At 40.2% G+C, this 14,685-nt stretch overlaps 1 protein-coding gene across 1 annotated transcript in view; it reads right to left on the bottom strand.

Annotated features, from left to right (window-relative positions):
• Window positions 1–13,764: 13,764 nt before the first annotated feature.
• Window positions 13,765–14,685, bottom strand: part of LOC103746186 (guanylate-binding protein 1-like) — a 25,391-nt gene continuing 24,470 nt past the window's right edge. Inside the window, exon 10 of the mRNA XM_008848309.1 lies at window positions 13,765–13,875. Coding sequence (XP_008846531.1) covers window positions 13,765–13,875 — 111 coding nt within the window. The remainder of the gene's footprint in view (window positions 13,876–14,685) is intronic.

Raw genomic sequence — 14,685 nt, forward strand, 5'->3', positions numbered from 1 at the left:
TGGGGAAGAAGATCAGGGAAACAAGGCAAGGAAGGATGGCAGAGTTGTGGGCAGGAAAATATGAGGGACACTCAATAATAACATGTGTGAAACATATCCTAATCCATTATTTTGTATACTAACTCAAAAAGAGTTCTAAGTTTCAAAACAAATGCAAGGAAAATAAAATAAATTGACATTTGGAGAGACACTTTTGAGTGTGTACACATAACCTTATACTTTTATTAGTTTGGGCCATTAATTTTAGCATCTATTAATTCAGGATTATAAATTAATCACTATAGCATTTGCTTAAAGGTGATTTTTCTGTTTGTATCATGCCACACACTTCCAAACTGAAGCTGTACTGTAAGTTCGAGCTGTACTTCTCCGTATTTTTTAATTCATTAAATAATTCCATGGCACCAATATAGACTCCTACTTATTTTTTCAATGGATTTTAGTATCTTTTAAAATTTTTATTTATTTTTATCATATATAATATATGTGTGTGTGTGTGTGTGTGTGTGTGTTTTACCTGCATGTATGTACCCACCCACGTGTGCAATGCCTGTGGAGGCCGGAAGAGGAGGTCAGATTTCTTGGAACTGGAGTTACAGACAGTTGTTATCCACCGTGTGGGTGCTAGGAACCAGACCCAAGTCTTTTGGAAGAGCAGCCAGTGCTTTAACCACTGAGCCATTAACCCATGCCTGGTTTTAGTGCCTTTTGGTCATTATTTTGTTGCTCATCTTGTCCCAGATTTGTTCACTGAAGCTACTTCACCTGGATCCTGACTTTGGCTAATGCGCTTCCATTTGATTTTCTTTTCTGCCACTACAAAGATCCAGCTCGTACATTCCCTGCGTTGGCCCTAGAATTGAGCATTTCTCCAAAGCTTTGGGTCCTTTCACTACATGATGGTATTTAGACACCAAACTTTCACAATGGGCCCTTTGCTTCTAGGTCCTCACCAGAGGACTTGACATATGCAATACTTAGCACATGCATCTATACTAACTTTTGTCTACCAATTTCTAGATATAAGCTTGAGTTCCTAGTTATATTTCCAAAGACTGAATTTATTCAACCTTCAATCTTTTCTTTATTAATTTTAAAAATTTATTTGTGCTTGTGTTGCATGTGTGTGCACTGCAAGTATGGTGCATGCATGAAGGTGTGCACATGCTCATGTGTGCCTGTGACTTTAAGTATGGTCACTATTTTGAGTATGGGAAACACTATCCTTCAAAAAGTAAGAACTTAACAAAAGATGTAATTAGGAAAAAAAGTCATTTCATTTTATCTCTCCATTCCCACTCCAGCTTTGTCTCTATTCTTTTCAGCCCATCCCCGTGAGTCCTGTATGTACACTCAGTCTTGCTAGTTGTTGGTTTATGTGTCTTGTACTTCCTTTCCAAAACTGAAAGTATTTTTTTTTCTTATTCATGTTTCCAAACATGAAGATTATATGGTATCGATACAGGAAGATCATGTCTCATTACTTTAAAGGAAATGTCCTCAATCTCTTTGACTTATGTCTACTCAGTTATGTGGCTGTAACAAGTTCATTCAACCACTCTCCTCATTTAGATATTTAGAATGGTTTTGAATACTTGTAATTAACAATATTGCAATGAGTACTTCTACTAACCTTATCAATGTGCATTTTCATATTTTAAAGGTGTAACTTTTGAGTAGATTCCTATAGGTAAGGTTACTGGGTCAACAGATTAAAGGATATAGATTTATTAACTATTGCCAAATTACTCTCCTGAAAGACATACCTGCTTGCATTGTTACAAGTTGATCTTAAAACTTATTGTCTGGGCTGGAGAGACGGCTCAGTAGTTAACAGCACTGCTGCTCTTGTGGAGGACCCAGATTCGATCCCCAGCACCCACATAGCAGCTAACAACCATCTATCACTTCAGTTCCAGGGGATCTGACACCTTCTTCTGACCTCTATGGTCATTTCACGACACAAGTGCACTCAGACACAATCAAGCAATACACTCATACACACAAAATAAGTAAATGAATAAATAATGAATGAATGAATAAATAAATAAGTAAATAAATAAATAAACAAAATATTTTTAAAACTTGTCCATAAAACAGAACTTTTTTTTATGTCTCTCACATTATTTTATCTCACAACTCAGGTAAAATTTCTCTTAATGTTTGTGTTAACTTCTTTGTCTTAATTACACAGAAATATGAAACATTCATCTGGAGTAGAATGTGTTAAACATACACTCTGAAAAATTACCTAACTAGAAACAACTTAAGGGAAGTTGAGAATACAGTCCATGATAATGGGGACAGGGAGGCAGCAGGTATATGTGGTGGCTGATCACATTGTGTCTACAGTTAAGAAGCAGAGAGATCCAGTAGAAAGATGGACCAGATTATAAAATATTAAGGTCCAGTCTCCACTGGCCCACTTCCTCCATTAAAGCTCTGTCTCCCAAAGGTTTTATGACTTTCCAAACAGCCCTACCAGATGGGGACCAGGAGTTCAAACACATGGGGCGTGGAAGACAGTGTCACATTCAGACCACAGCAGACTCCTTTCCAATCCAGTCTCGGTCCTGGTTTCTTGCACACCTGTTCTTGTGTAGGGGCTGGTCAGGCTGTGGTACCAGGGTTCCCCTGTGGCTTCCTCCTGTCGCTGGGCAGCAAGCCTCCACCCTCCCACACGCAGCCTTCTGAGCCCCTCACTTGTTCTGAATCTTTGCTGTGAAGCAGCATTCGTGTTTTCACACGTGTCCATTTCTCAAATCTGACACTTGGTCCCCTGATTCGGGACTTGGTTATGTTACCTGATTTTGACATGTCTGTGTTTTAGTACTACTCTATCACCCCTACAGCCATCAGCTGTATCACACCTTCAATTACTTCAGGTAGTTTAGGCACCTTCATGAAGCATAGAGCTCTCTGTACTCATCTCTACAGACATTGTGTGTAAAATTATTGTCATTTTCTCTTTAACTTGATCATTTGATAATTTTGAAAACGTCATAATGTGGGGTTGGAGAGATGGCTCAGCAGTTAAGAGCGCTGGCTGCTCTTGCAGAGGACCTGGGTTCAGTTCCCAGCACCCACCTGTAATTTCAGTGCCAGGGGATCTGATGCCCTCTTCTGACCTCCTCAGGCATTGCACAACACGGGTGCACTCACACACACGTATATATGCACCAAAGTCACAAAGAATATAAAAAATATATTTTTAAAAAGATTAAAAATACCTGTGCAAAGGATTTATAACCTCCAAAATTATCAATGGGAAAGTATCAATGGGAAAGTTGCCTCCTTTTACAAATTCCAAGTTGCCCACCTTAATTCACCAAGGATTGTAGAAATCAGCAACAAAAAGAGAGATTTTTGTCTGGCTCCTGTAGTAAGATTATCTAAGATAATCTTAGATATCTAAGTAAAATTATCTAAGATGGTATCAGTAGAACAGCATCAACCTTAAAACTCTCGCCATTCTCACTGTGAACTCCACCTTGCTGGAGTCTACTTAACATAGTAGAACCAGTGGACGCTAAAGAGACATGTCGCCTCCTAACAAGCCCTGGATTTTAAGTGACCTCCCATCCACATTTGGCTCAGCTGTAGCCTCCTTGTAGAGGTTTATTTTTTGAGAGGAGGCCAGTAGGCTCTTGTAAACCTTTTCCTCCCAGTCTCATCTTACCTGGAGCAGAGACGTCTTTTAGGGTTGGGAGGAAAGCAGCTTCGGCGAGTTTAGGAGAGTCTCTGGGCTTTCCCTCTGAGTCCAGCTGCACAGCGTGCACTCTTATTAGCCTGCTTCTTCAACTTCCTGGGGAACTTCAGCTTTTCACTAGAGACCTTAGGAGGTGAAGGCTAAATAAAAGAGCAACTTTTTCAAAGAGGTCTATGAAGGGGAAAGTGAAAGCAAAAATGCCAAATTCAAGGAAATGGACTCAATTACCAAAACAAAACTGGGGGATGGGATGTGCTAACAAGGAGGGTTTCATAGGATTGCAAGACTAGAATTTGACCTATGGTACAATTCAACTCTGAAGTTTGTTTGTTGATTTTATGTATTGAAGAAAGTGTGGTTTTGAAATCGCCTGCTATTATTACACCAGAATGTGTCCGCTCGGTTTTTCTGTTTCTTTGTGTCATGCTTCTTTGGAGATGAGTCAGAGTTCTTTCTCTAAACTCTTAAGTATAAATAAAACTCCCTCCAGAGACAAAAGAAAACCCTTGGCAGTTTTACAGCTCAGAGATGTTTATAAATATTTGGACCGCACTCTGGCAGGTTAGGGACTCAGATTGACAGACTGGTAATACTCGAGCTGGGAATAAATTCATCAAAGACAGAAGAAGAAGGCAGAAATAGAGTTTATAAGGTAGGCTGAGGCACAGCTGTAGCAGGTTAGAGAGTAGAGAGAAACTGTCTGCACAGAGCATCTAAGGGGCTTCTTTTTATGAGGGGGCAGGCAGGGGATTTGTAGTTCTGTGTGGACAGTTGGTCAATGTTCATCATCATAGTGTTCTGGAATAATTGCAGTTGGGCATATTGGGGTTAGCAACATCATGGCCTTAAGGTAAGAATGGTATTACCCCAAATCAGAAATGGCTCAGCACAGATATTGCTCAGACACTGGCATCAGTATTTTGCAGCTGGGGCTGTAATAATGAACTCTTCCTGAAGAGATAACAATCCATCTCAGAGGTAACAGTGATCTTGTTCTGAGTCCAGCCAAGTCTGAGGCAAAAGCAGCCTTGTTGTGAATCTAGAATGGCTCATATAGTCATCAGTTCCAGGTCTCACCTTCACCATGACTATAAAACTAATCGTTTCAGGGATCAAAGACACAGCAAGCTTCCAGTCAGCTCTTGAAACCACTGGAATGCCATTGGAAAATTATGGAAATCGTGTGCTCTCCCTTTTCAAGAGGACACACAGTTTACATAAATGGCTGAGTTGGGAATATTCCCAAAGAGTGGGAATTCCTACTTCAAATATTCTGATTCAGAAGTCCTTCACAGGAGTGCCTAGCTGCCTTGTATTTTAGTTGACTCCTGATCAAGTCAAGTCGACAACCAAACTTAGCTGTCATTATATCATCTATGTACCCATCTAATATTTATTTAATTTATGAAATAAGAACAGACATATCCTTGGATCTTTCTGTTTATGCATATATCCTTGAATATCATATATCTTTGTGCTGTTTTTCTTTTATATACAAACCAAATAATTTTTTTGTTGTTGTGACATCATTAAAACAGGGAGATGGGAAGGTTTTTATAGCATCTGGATTACATGTATCATAGGTGTATACTTATTAAATATAAGCTGAACTGTGACAGTGAGGTGGCTCTGTGGGTAAAGGCTTTTGAAACCAAGCCTGATGACCTAAGTTCAATCTCCATGACATACAAGGTAGAAGGAGAGAACAAATTTTTGTGAGTTGTTCTCTGACTACACACACGAGTAATAATCCTGCATGTACATGCACACACACATACAGACTTATACACACAACACACATGCACACAAAATAAATGCAATAAAAATTTATAAGCTAAATTACCTCATGACCTTACTCTTGTAGGCATGTGAGACATCTCTAAAGTGTATGTAGTCTGTGTTCAAGGCATTAAAACTTAAGCATAAATAGAGACATATGATCTAGAGGGATGAGTCTTGCAAACTAAGATGCAGTGAATGAAGAAAACAAATGTTTGATGTAAGCATGGTCTCAATCTTAGAATTACTAGAAGAAACTCTCAGTTACAGGTGTGAAACATTGTTATATTAAGCTGTTTTTTTTCACATAAAATGCTCCAGGTGGCTGGTCTACATAACTGTGATTCATTCATCCAGAAGGTATCATTAAGTCTTATCTTATACCACAGAATCAAGAAAACAAGTTAGACAAGCAAATTAGACCATATGAAAATGCAGAGAAGGTATGTGCTATGTACACAATACCCTGCCAAGCTCTTAATAGTATATGAAAATTAACTGGACAGAGACACTACTTCAAGTAGGACCTAGCCCTAGTATGTAAGTTTTACTAGAACTCAGCAAACCAAAGAATGGACAGGGGTGATGAGATGCATATAGAAATGGAATATGTTGTATCAAGACTCCAAATTGAAGCAGTTTAATGTTTACCAATTAAGAATTAAGAAGCAGGGGTTGGAGAGATGGCTGAGTGGTTCAGAGCATGTTCTTGCAGAGGACCCAGGCTATGTTTCCAGTACCTTCATAGTAGCTAAGAACCATCTGTAACTCTGGTTTCAGGTCATCCAATGCCTTCTTATGGCCTCTGTGGGTACCAGGATGCATGTGGTACACAAACTTACATGGATGTTTACTCATTCACATAAAAAATAAATCTTTAAAAAAGAAATAAAAAGTGGTATCATCAAAGTGGGGAAACAGAAAGAAGATCTTTGGCTTCAATTTCCCCAACAGAAGTCTCAGCTAACAGCCATTTACTGGCCTAACCATCTTTGTTAAAAACTGAAAACTTGAAAATAGACCCAAAGTCCACAGAATTGAATGAAAATGGAACTAGTGAGGTGGAAGGACCGGTCTTGCTTTGAGTACACTACTCTTTGCTTCCAGCTCCCCTAAGTTGGTGCAAACACCACCCAGAGAGGATACCCAGGTATCCATTCCATCTATAGGGAAACCAGAGCTAGCTGTCCAATTTCCCCAGCATTTCCATAGCATTCTGTTTTCTGGGAAACCCAGCTACTCCACTGTACCTGTGAGGGCTCACCTCATGGAGAACTCTGGTAAACAGCTTGGCTAGACCATCACAACAACCATCTTGCAAACCTTGATGGCACCTCTGTGTTCTTGGTATCTGTGGTACCTCATTAGAAATACCAGCCAACTGTATAACCAAACCCCAAAGCTAAGCTGCTGGCTTGCAGGACATGATGAACATTTTAACCTTGCTTCAGTCCCTATATAGCTATTATTCATCTGCATCCTCAGAACCCACTATAAATCGAAACCCACACAAGGAAATACCTCAAACAAAAGCTGCACTCTACCAAAAGCCCTGTACCAGCAGAGCTCAGTACATTTTGAGATGTGCAGGGCTAGCACTGATCAAACTAGAAGGCAAAAAAGTGGGTTAACTGAGCCAAAAGCCTTATCTTCGTCCTGCTGGAGCAGAGACACATTGGTGCATTTTGGAGGCTTATTGTTCTGGATAGCTTCAGTTGTCAGTTTAACATACCTGGACAGAGGGAACCTCAACTGAGGATTTACTCCTTTGGATTAGCCTGTGGCCATGACTGTGGAGGCATTTTGATTGTTGAATGATGTGGGAGGGCCCAGCCCACTCTGGGTGGTACCACCTCTAGGGAGATGGTCCTATGTTGTGTAAGGAAACAGGCTGAGCACTGGTCCAGGGAGTAAGGCAATAAGAAGAATCCCCCCATGGCCTATGCTTCAGCTCCTGCCTCCAGGTTCTTTCCCTGAGCTCCTGCCCTGACTTCCTTCAGTGATGAACTGTGACCTGGGCAATGTAAGATAAACCCTTTCTTCCCCAAGTTGGTTTTGGTCAATGTTTTTATAACAGCAATAGAAAGTTACTAGGACAGGTATAGAGGTTACGTTTCGTCGCCTGAGTTCTTTCTGGGTCTCTTGCACTATCAGACAAACTACATGACATATCTTTATGTAAATTTATTATGATCATTGAGGGGTGAGAGGAGTTACTTACAAAGAAATGAACACTCAGTGCCTACGTCTGCGCCACCCAGCTCCACGCTGCCCAGCTCTACGCCACCACAGCTCTGCGCTGCGGTTCAGAGCCCACCGTTCCAGATCGCTCTTGCGGCCTGCCCATAGTCACCGCCAGATTTTGCCCATGCCTCAGGGGCCAGCAGTCTTGCCACAGGTCTATAAGTGCCAGGCCATTCTGTTCTTGAGCGTGCCCAGCTGCTGCTCCCCCTTCGCGTTTGCCACTCCTGTTCAAGACGGCACCACAAGCCCCTCCTTCTATGGCTAACTCTCCACAGTCAATTCTCTGCAGCAGGCCTTGCCCCTTGGAGGAACCAGGACCTCTGAGGAATACACATGTCCTTGACTTTGAAGGCCAAATATAAGCTAGACCCCAGTCATCAAGCCCACCCTACACCAAACCCTGACCTGATGCTCACATTTCAAACGATGGAGTGAAGAGGACAGAAAGGTATCCTTTGACTAGTAGAGATTTCATTTCCCTATCCAGCCATCAACTGTGGGTGGTAGTGGAGTTCAGATGTGATACAGTGGAGAATGAAGCCCACTTAGTACTCCCCCTCTCCCACATGACCCTGAGTGTCTAGCAGCTGCAGGCTGCATACTGGACCTGCCCTGGGTAAATCCACACAGAAGCATGAATGAATAGCAACATAGAATGGTATTAGGATCAGGGACTCAGCCATTTTGCTCAGGAAGCTTTGGGAAATGTCATTTACCTTAGTCTGCCTAAAGTTGGGACAAAACCAAAGAAGTCTGAAGTTTGGACTTTTCAGAAGAAACAAAGAAAAAATGTGCTTCTTCTGAATGTGAAAGCTGCCATAGAACTCTATCCTCTATCGGGGGGGTAAACTGAAGTAAACAAAGCACTTGCAGAAAACTCGGGGTTCATCAACATTACCTTTTACAGAATCGGTTGGCTGATCTAGATGATACTGAGCAACCGGATAAACAGTGAGTGAGAAATAAGGGAAATTCATTGAGGAATGAATGGAGAGCCTCAAATAAACTGGTGCAAAGTAACTCACTCCAGCATAGTTGTCTGCATTAGTGGTGGATAGAAGACTAAATAATTTACAGCAATACTGACAGCAAAGAAAGTCAGTTTCCTCTCAGTGACAGATAAACACAATGTGCGTATTTTTAAAAATAATACCTTAGACTGGGTATTAAGTCCTATCTAGAGGTTAAGCTATGATATTCAGAATTCATGAGATTATCTATGATAAAAAGTGGTTATAAGAAGTCTGTATTTCAACTTAACAATGCTTCCATAAGTCTCATAGTATTGTAACTTTCTTATAGCTGTCTCCTGGATTTTGATCAGAAGACTTAACCATTTTCCCACTGGAAATGCCTGAAAGAGCAGGAAAGTGTCATGTGGGGTCAGATGAAGACAGCTGTCTTAATTTGACAATATGCTGCATTGACTGGCAATGCATTTATACACTAAAGTGACATCTTTGCAGAACAGCAAGAAACAAATAAAATGTTTATCGTCTTCACTAAGAAGAAGAAAGTCGGTGGGAATTATGGAACACGATCAAGAGGTACAACCTTTGCATAACAGGTGTTTTAGATGGACAAGAAAGAGAAAATAGAAAGAACATTGAAATTATATTAGTCCAATAACTTAATGACAAATTACATATACAATATCTTTAGATGAGTCCATATGTATAGCTAAAGGCTACATAAAAAGAAACAGTGCCAGACAGGAGGAACCTCCTTTGAGTTGTTGGCCAGGGTAGTCTGAGACTCCCAAAATCACACAGGCTATTGCCACAGCCCTTGATTGTCTCACAGAACTTGAAGGTAAGACTCTACTGCTGAAGACAGAACATACTTCGGACACAGGATTTGGAGCAATGAAACTGGAACTGACCTGGAATCCTTCTCCCCTGAAGGCTAGCTCTCATAGCTTTGAAGAGCACTATGCAAGGTGCTAAGGGAGAACATCAATTGATGGTCCAACACCAGCTTCAAGGCCAAATAACCACATCAGTAACCTGAACAGCATATGACATTTGGTACAGTAGTGGCACTTTTAGCTTGGGGACAATCAATGGCTACCTAATTGGACTAAATCCTACTCAATGGGAAGAAACTCATATGTGGTACTGTTGAAGAGTCTGCAGAATGCTGGTCCTTGGATAGGACTCCTATATTAAACTCTATCCATCAATGCACTCAGGGACCACTGAGGAAGAGGGGGTGGAAAGATTCTACAAACTCCTGGGACCTTGCTCATATAAATCTACAGCAATGTTGTCAGCATGAACAGGACCCATGCAAATTCAAACAGATAAAAACCCAGCATAGAACTGGGGAAATGGACAGCTGACCCCAATTTTAGCTGAAGAAATATTGACAACTGATTACTGCTGGTGAGGAAGAGCTGATATTCCTAAAGTGAGAGACTCTAGATAGGCTGACTATACCTCAGTGGGTGAACTTGCGATGGACATCTGGGGATGTCAACTTGAAAATAGGCCTTAAGACAAATGACAGAATGTATGAATTCCAGTGTGTGTGTGTATGGGTGGGGGAGCTATGGGAGGGTGCCAGTGGGAAAGGCAGTATAAAGATGATTAAGATTGATTGAGATATTCTGTATGAAATACATACAAATTCACTAAAGAAAAAGAAAGAAAAAAATACAGACAGAAAGTTTCTTTAATCTGGAAAAATATGCCAACATCCAGGTACAGAAAGTCCAGAATTCTTCAGAGCTATATAGGACATTGTTAAGGCATAAAAGAATAATAAAATTATAAACATTAAAAAGGAAAAAGAATGTGAACCAATGCCAGATAAGAAACACAGCACACATTTGAAGAGTTCTATCACAACCATCCTTTTTGATTTTTCTCATTGAAACATTGGTTGTTTAGGACTGTATAATTTTGTATCCATGTACTTAGGAATTGAAGAAAGTGTTCATGTTATTGATTTCTAGTTTGATCAGTGACAAAATAGGTTGTGGTTTTTTATGAATAGAATAAATGTGGAGCTGATGCCTTCACCATCCTGAGTGCCTGTGTGCTAACGAATACTCTCAGAATTATTTTTTATTTAAATTTGTAATCAGCTTGTTATTTTCAATAATGAACCACAAATAGCATACATTCTGAAACAATTATGGTAGCTTGATCTTTTATTAACTGATTTCTCTTAACTTCTGTTATCTTGAAGGGAGGCATTTATCCTTAGAGTCTTGAAATTATGTGGTCATAGTAAAGACACAGGGAGAAAAATGGAGATGAGTTTCAGAATTTGTAGGACTATGCTCATTATCTTCAAAGGAAGGCAAAGGAATTTGAGTTTGAGTTCAAGTTTCCCATTCTGTGATTGAAGTTATTCTATAAATAGTAAAAGGAGAGGAAACTAAGAAAAAGAGATAGAAAAGGAAAGGTTTGGTTTGAGCATGGAGCTGGGCCTAGGAAACAGGGAAGGTGGAGCCTCCACTCGTACATGCATTCTGAACAGAGGGGAACTTCTTCTGCTACAGTACAGTGGTTCTACCAATGCCCACAGACCCTGATGTCATGCAGCCTTGCTACTTGAGAGCTGCCCATTGTCTGAAATCAGAGTCAAGCTCAGTGTCCACACTTCCCCTGTCTGCAGACAGCATGAGAGCCAAGGACCACTTGGCAGTAGTGAGGCCACACTATGTCTGCCCCATGGTATGTTCATCTCCATCGGAGTTTCCCACTTTCACACCGTGCCATCCTTATTTTAGGACAAAAGCAAAACCTTGACTTGTTTACGAGCATGGGGCTCAGAATAACTAGAAAGGGGTATATATGATAAAATTCTACCCAAATAGCACCTCCAATTCACAGCACTCAAAAAATATCCCAATAAGACATGATCACACATGTTCAGTGGGGTTCCCTTTAAAAGCTACAAGTACCACATGATACAGCCATACAGCTCTTGGGTATATACCCAAAGGACTCTATAGTCTACCACAGGGATACCTGTTCATCTATGCTTATTGCTCCCTATTTACAATAGGCAGGAAATGGAAACATCTACATGACCATCAACTGATGAATGGATAATGAAAGTATGCTACATTTACACAATGCAATATTACCCATTAGTCAGGAAAAACAAAGTTATGAAATTCTCAAGTAAATGAATGGAACTGGAAACAGTTATCCTGAGTGATGTAATCCAGATACCAAAAGACAAATGCCACATGGATGCTAGGTTTGAATCTTTAGATAGGTGTGTTCCAATAGGAACCCTTTTATGGAAAATCCATTAACATTGGGAAACTAAGGATATTTGTGGGATGGGAGATAGGATGCAGAGATATAAATGGGTCATGAGAAGCAATGGGATAGGAAGGGTGAATGGGGTAGAGAATGGGAGGGCAGGGCAGAGGAGTGAGTATGGGGAGAAATAACTAACACTAAAGGCATTTTCCAAAAATAATATAGGAATCTGCTAATATAGAAGCTTCTTAAAATATATCCATATGCAATATAAAGAGTTGAAATGTAGATATCCTATAATGGATATTCAATGGCCCTAACAGACACCATATGCTAGGATATAAATAACCCAATGTCTCTTTTAGAGTTGTTGACCAGGGGGTCCTATAAACCCTCAAATAATACTGGGTATTGTCATTACTCTTGGTTACCCACCAGAACTTGATGGTAAGACTCCAAAGCTGAAGTCACTACATAAGTGAGCTGTAGAAGAAACAGATGCATCATGCTGGTACTGACCTTGAACTCTCATCTCTACTGGACAGCTATCTTAGTACTAGAGGCTGCTATGCAGGCTACTGGGGGAGAAAAGTAGTCATCAACCTTACCCAGCTGTGAACTCAGTCAGTTACAATACTGACTGTCATGACAAGATATGCCCATTGCACAACAGTGGTGCAAATGTAATTGGAACAAACAACTACCTTCTGACTGGATTTAAGGCCCACTTCACAAGATGGAGCCTATACCTGGCAGTGTTAACTTGTAGCTATACAAGTCACAGGCAGTAGGGCAAAACCTATTACTATTACTCTGCTAAATTGACATAATAGTAAAATAATTCCTAATGACTTATTGTTGTACTTCACAGATTAGTATGCCTCTCATCTCTCATCATTGAAGTTTTCTTGAAGTAGATGTTGATTAGCAGAGATCCACAATTGGTCAGTGGGCAAAGAGTAAAAGACTATGGAGTGCTCAGCCCTGAGTGGGATACCTATATCACACCCTCTCCCTCCAGGCTCAGGGATAACTGTGGAAGTGTGGGCAGAAAGATTGTAAGGTCCAAAGGTGGTAGATAAATACAAGGAGACTGTATTGTCTGTACACCACAGGGAAGTTCCATGTAAGAACCCACAGCACTTATGATGGCATGCACAAGACCTGTGCAAACCCAAGTCAGATAAAAACCAAGCATGAATTGGGGAGGTGGACTAGAAGCTCCAGCCCTACCTGAGTATCTATTGGCAATTGATATTTGCTGGGATACGGAGAATGAGTTTTGTTTAAGGGTGTGACAGCTCATAAGTTGAGCAGTTGACAAGGGAGAGACCCACACCCAAGAGCATTTGATAAACACAAATTAGACTCAATAGGCCTTTAAAAAGAGAAAAATAATAATAGAGGACATGAAGTTGTGGGTGGTGTATTAGAGTGGGAGGAGTGATAGGATGGAGTCTAGATATGATCAAAGTATATTGTATGAACTTCTCAAAGCATCAGTAAGTTATTAAATAGTAATAATATCCCAGTCATACAATTTAGTATCTTCCTCATGTTCATGTTCACAATTTTAAATATGAGATCCAATTAAAAATCAAATTAATCTTTAGTAGCATATGCAAACGTGAATTGAAACACTTCATTGCTGAAACATCATTTTTACTTTTACACTAGAAGTTAGATACTCCCCCCAAAGTCAAGCACCATGTTTTCAAGTTTAATTGACTGGAAGTTGCTTTACATTCTGAAGTTGATCATTTCAACCTGATGTTAGGAAGCTTGGAAGAGAGGCTTGGTCTTTGGATTTTAAAGAATGGTACACATTGGGTACTGCCATTTCTTCCTCATTTTCTCCAACTGTTGCTGAAGTTTGCTGCTCTCTTTCTGGAATCCTTCCATGAGAAGTTGTTCTTTTTCCTAAAATGGAGATGGGAGACTGAACTCAGATAGCTTACTAGCTGTCTCAGATAGTTGACTTTCTTGGTAGTTACAGCACTCTTGGGGAACTTTTCACCTTTGTTCTTGAAATCCTTTCCTTCCTTAACTTCCATGATCTCTCCCTCCTGTCTCCTATGCCTGTTCATGTGTTTTCAGAAATGTTTTAGTTTCTAAAACATCAGTAGCCTAGAATTCTTAGGTTCAGTTGTTGGGTCTTTTCACTCAGGTGAAGCAATTTTTTTGGAAAAACGAGCAACAGCTTTCACATTCTTTTTTGCTTCGTTTCTGATCTGTATAGTGTGGACTCTTAAACATGTCTAAGAAGGTTAGAAAGGTGAGTGAAAACCAAGTGGATAGTTTCCACCTGATTCAGAATCAGGGATGGTGTTTGAACAAGGAATTTGTCTGTGACCAACATTTTGATGAGAGAAGTAGGAAATAGACATATACTTTAGCAATTGGGGTCTGTAATCCTCATAGGACATTTCAGAGCCACCATTCATCATAGATGTGGAGAGTGCCCTAATAACAGGACAGTGCTGACTACATGAACACTTAACCTTGTGCTTAATTTGGTAGATGACTAGGGACTCTATCTTTTAGGATGATTACAGAGATAAGAGCATATGGGGTGTGGCAGAACAAATTCCTTGAGGGCCCCATCAAGTGGGAACAATAAACTGAATATTTTATCATGCATTATGATGCAAAAAATTACTATATATCTCACAAAATTACACTCTTTCTGGCACACGACAAAATAAATAATAGTTCCTGACATGTTAGGTA

The sequence above is a fragment of the Nannospalax galili genome, unplaced genomic scaffold (assembly GCF_000622305.1).
Source record: "Nannospalax galili isolate Female #2095 unplaced genomic scaffold, S.galili_v1.0 scaffold2844, whole genome shotgun sequence".
Classification (NCBI taxonomy): Eukaryota; Metazoa; Chordata; class Mammalia; order Rodentia; family Spalacidae; genus Nannospalax; species Nannospalax galili.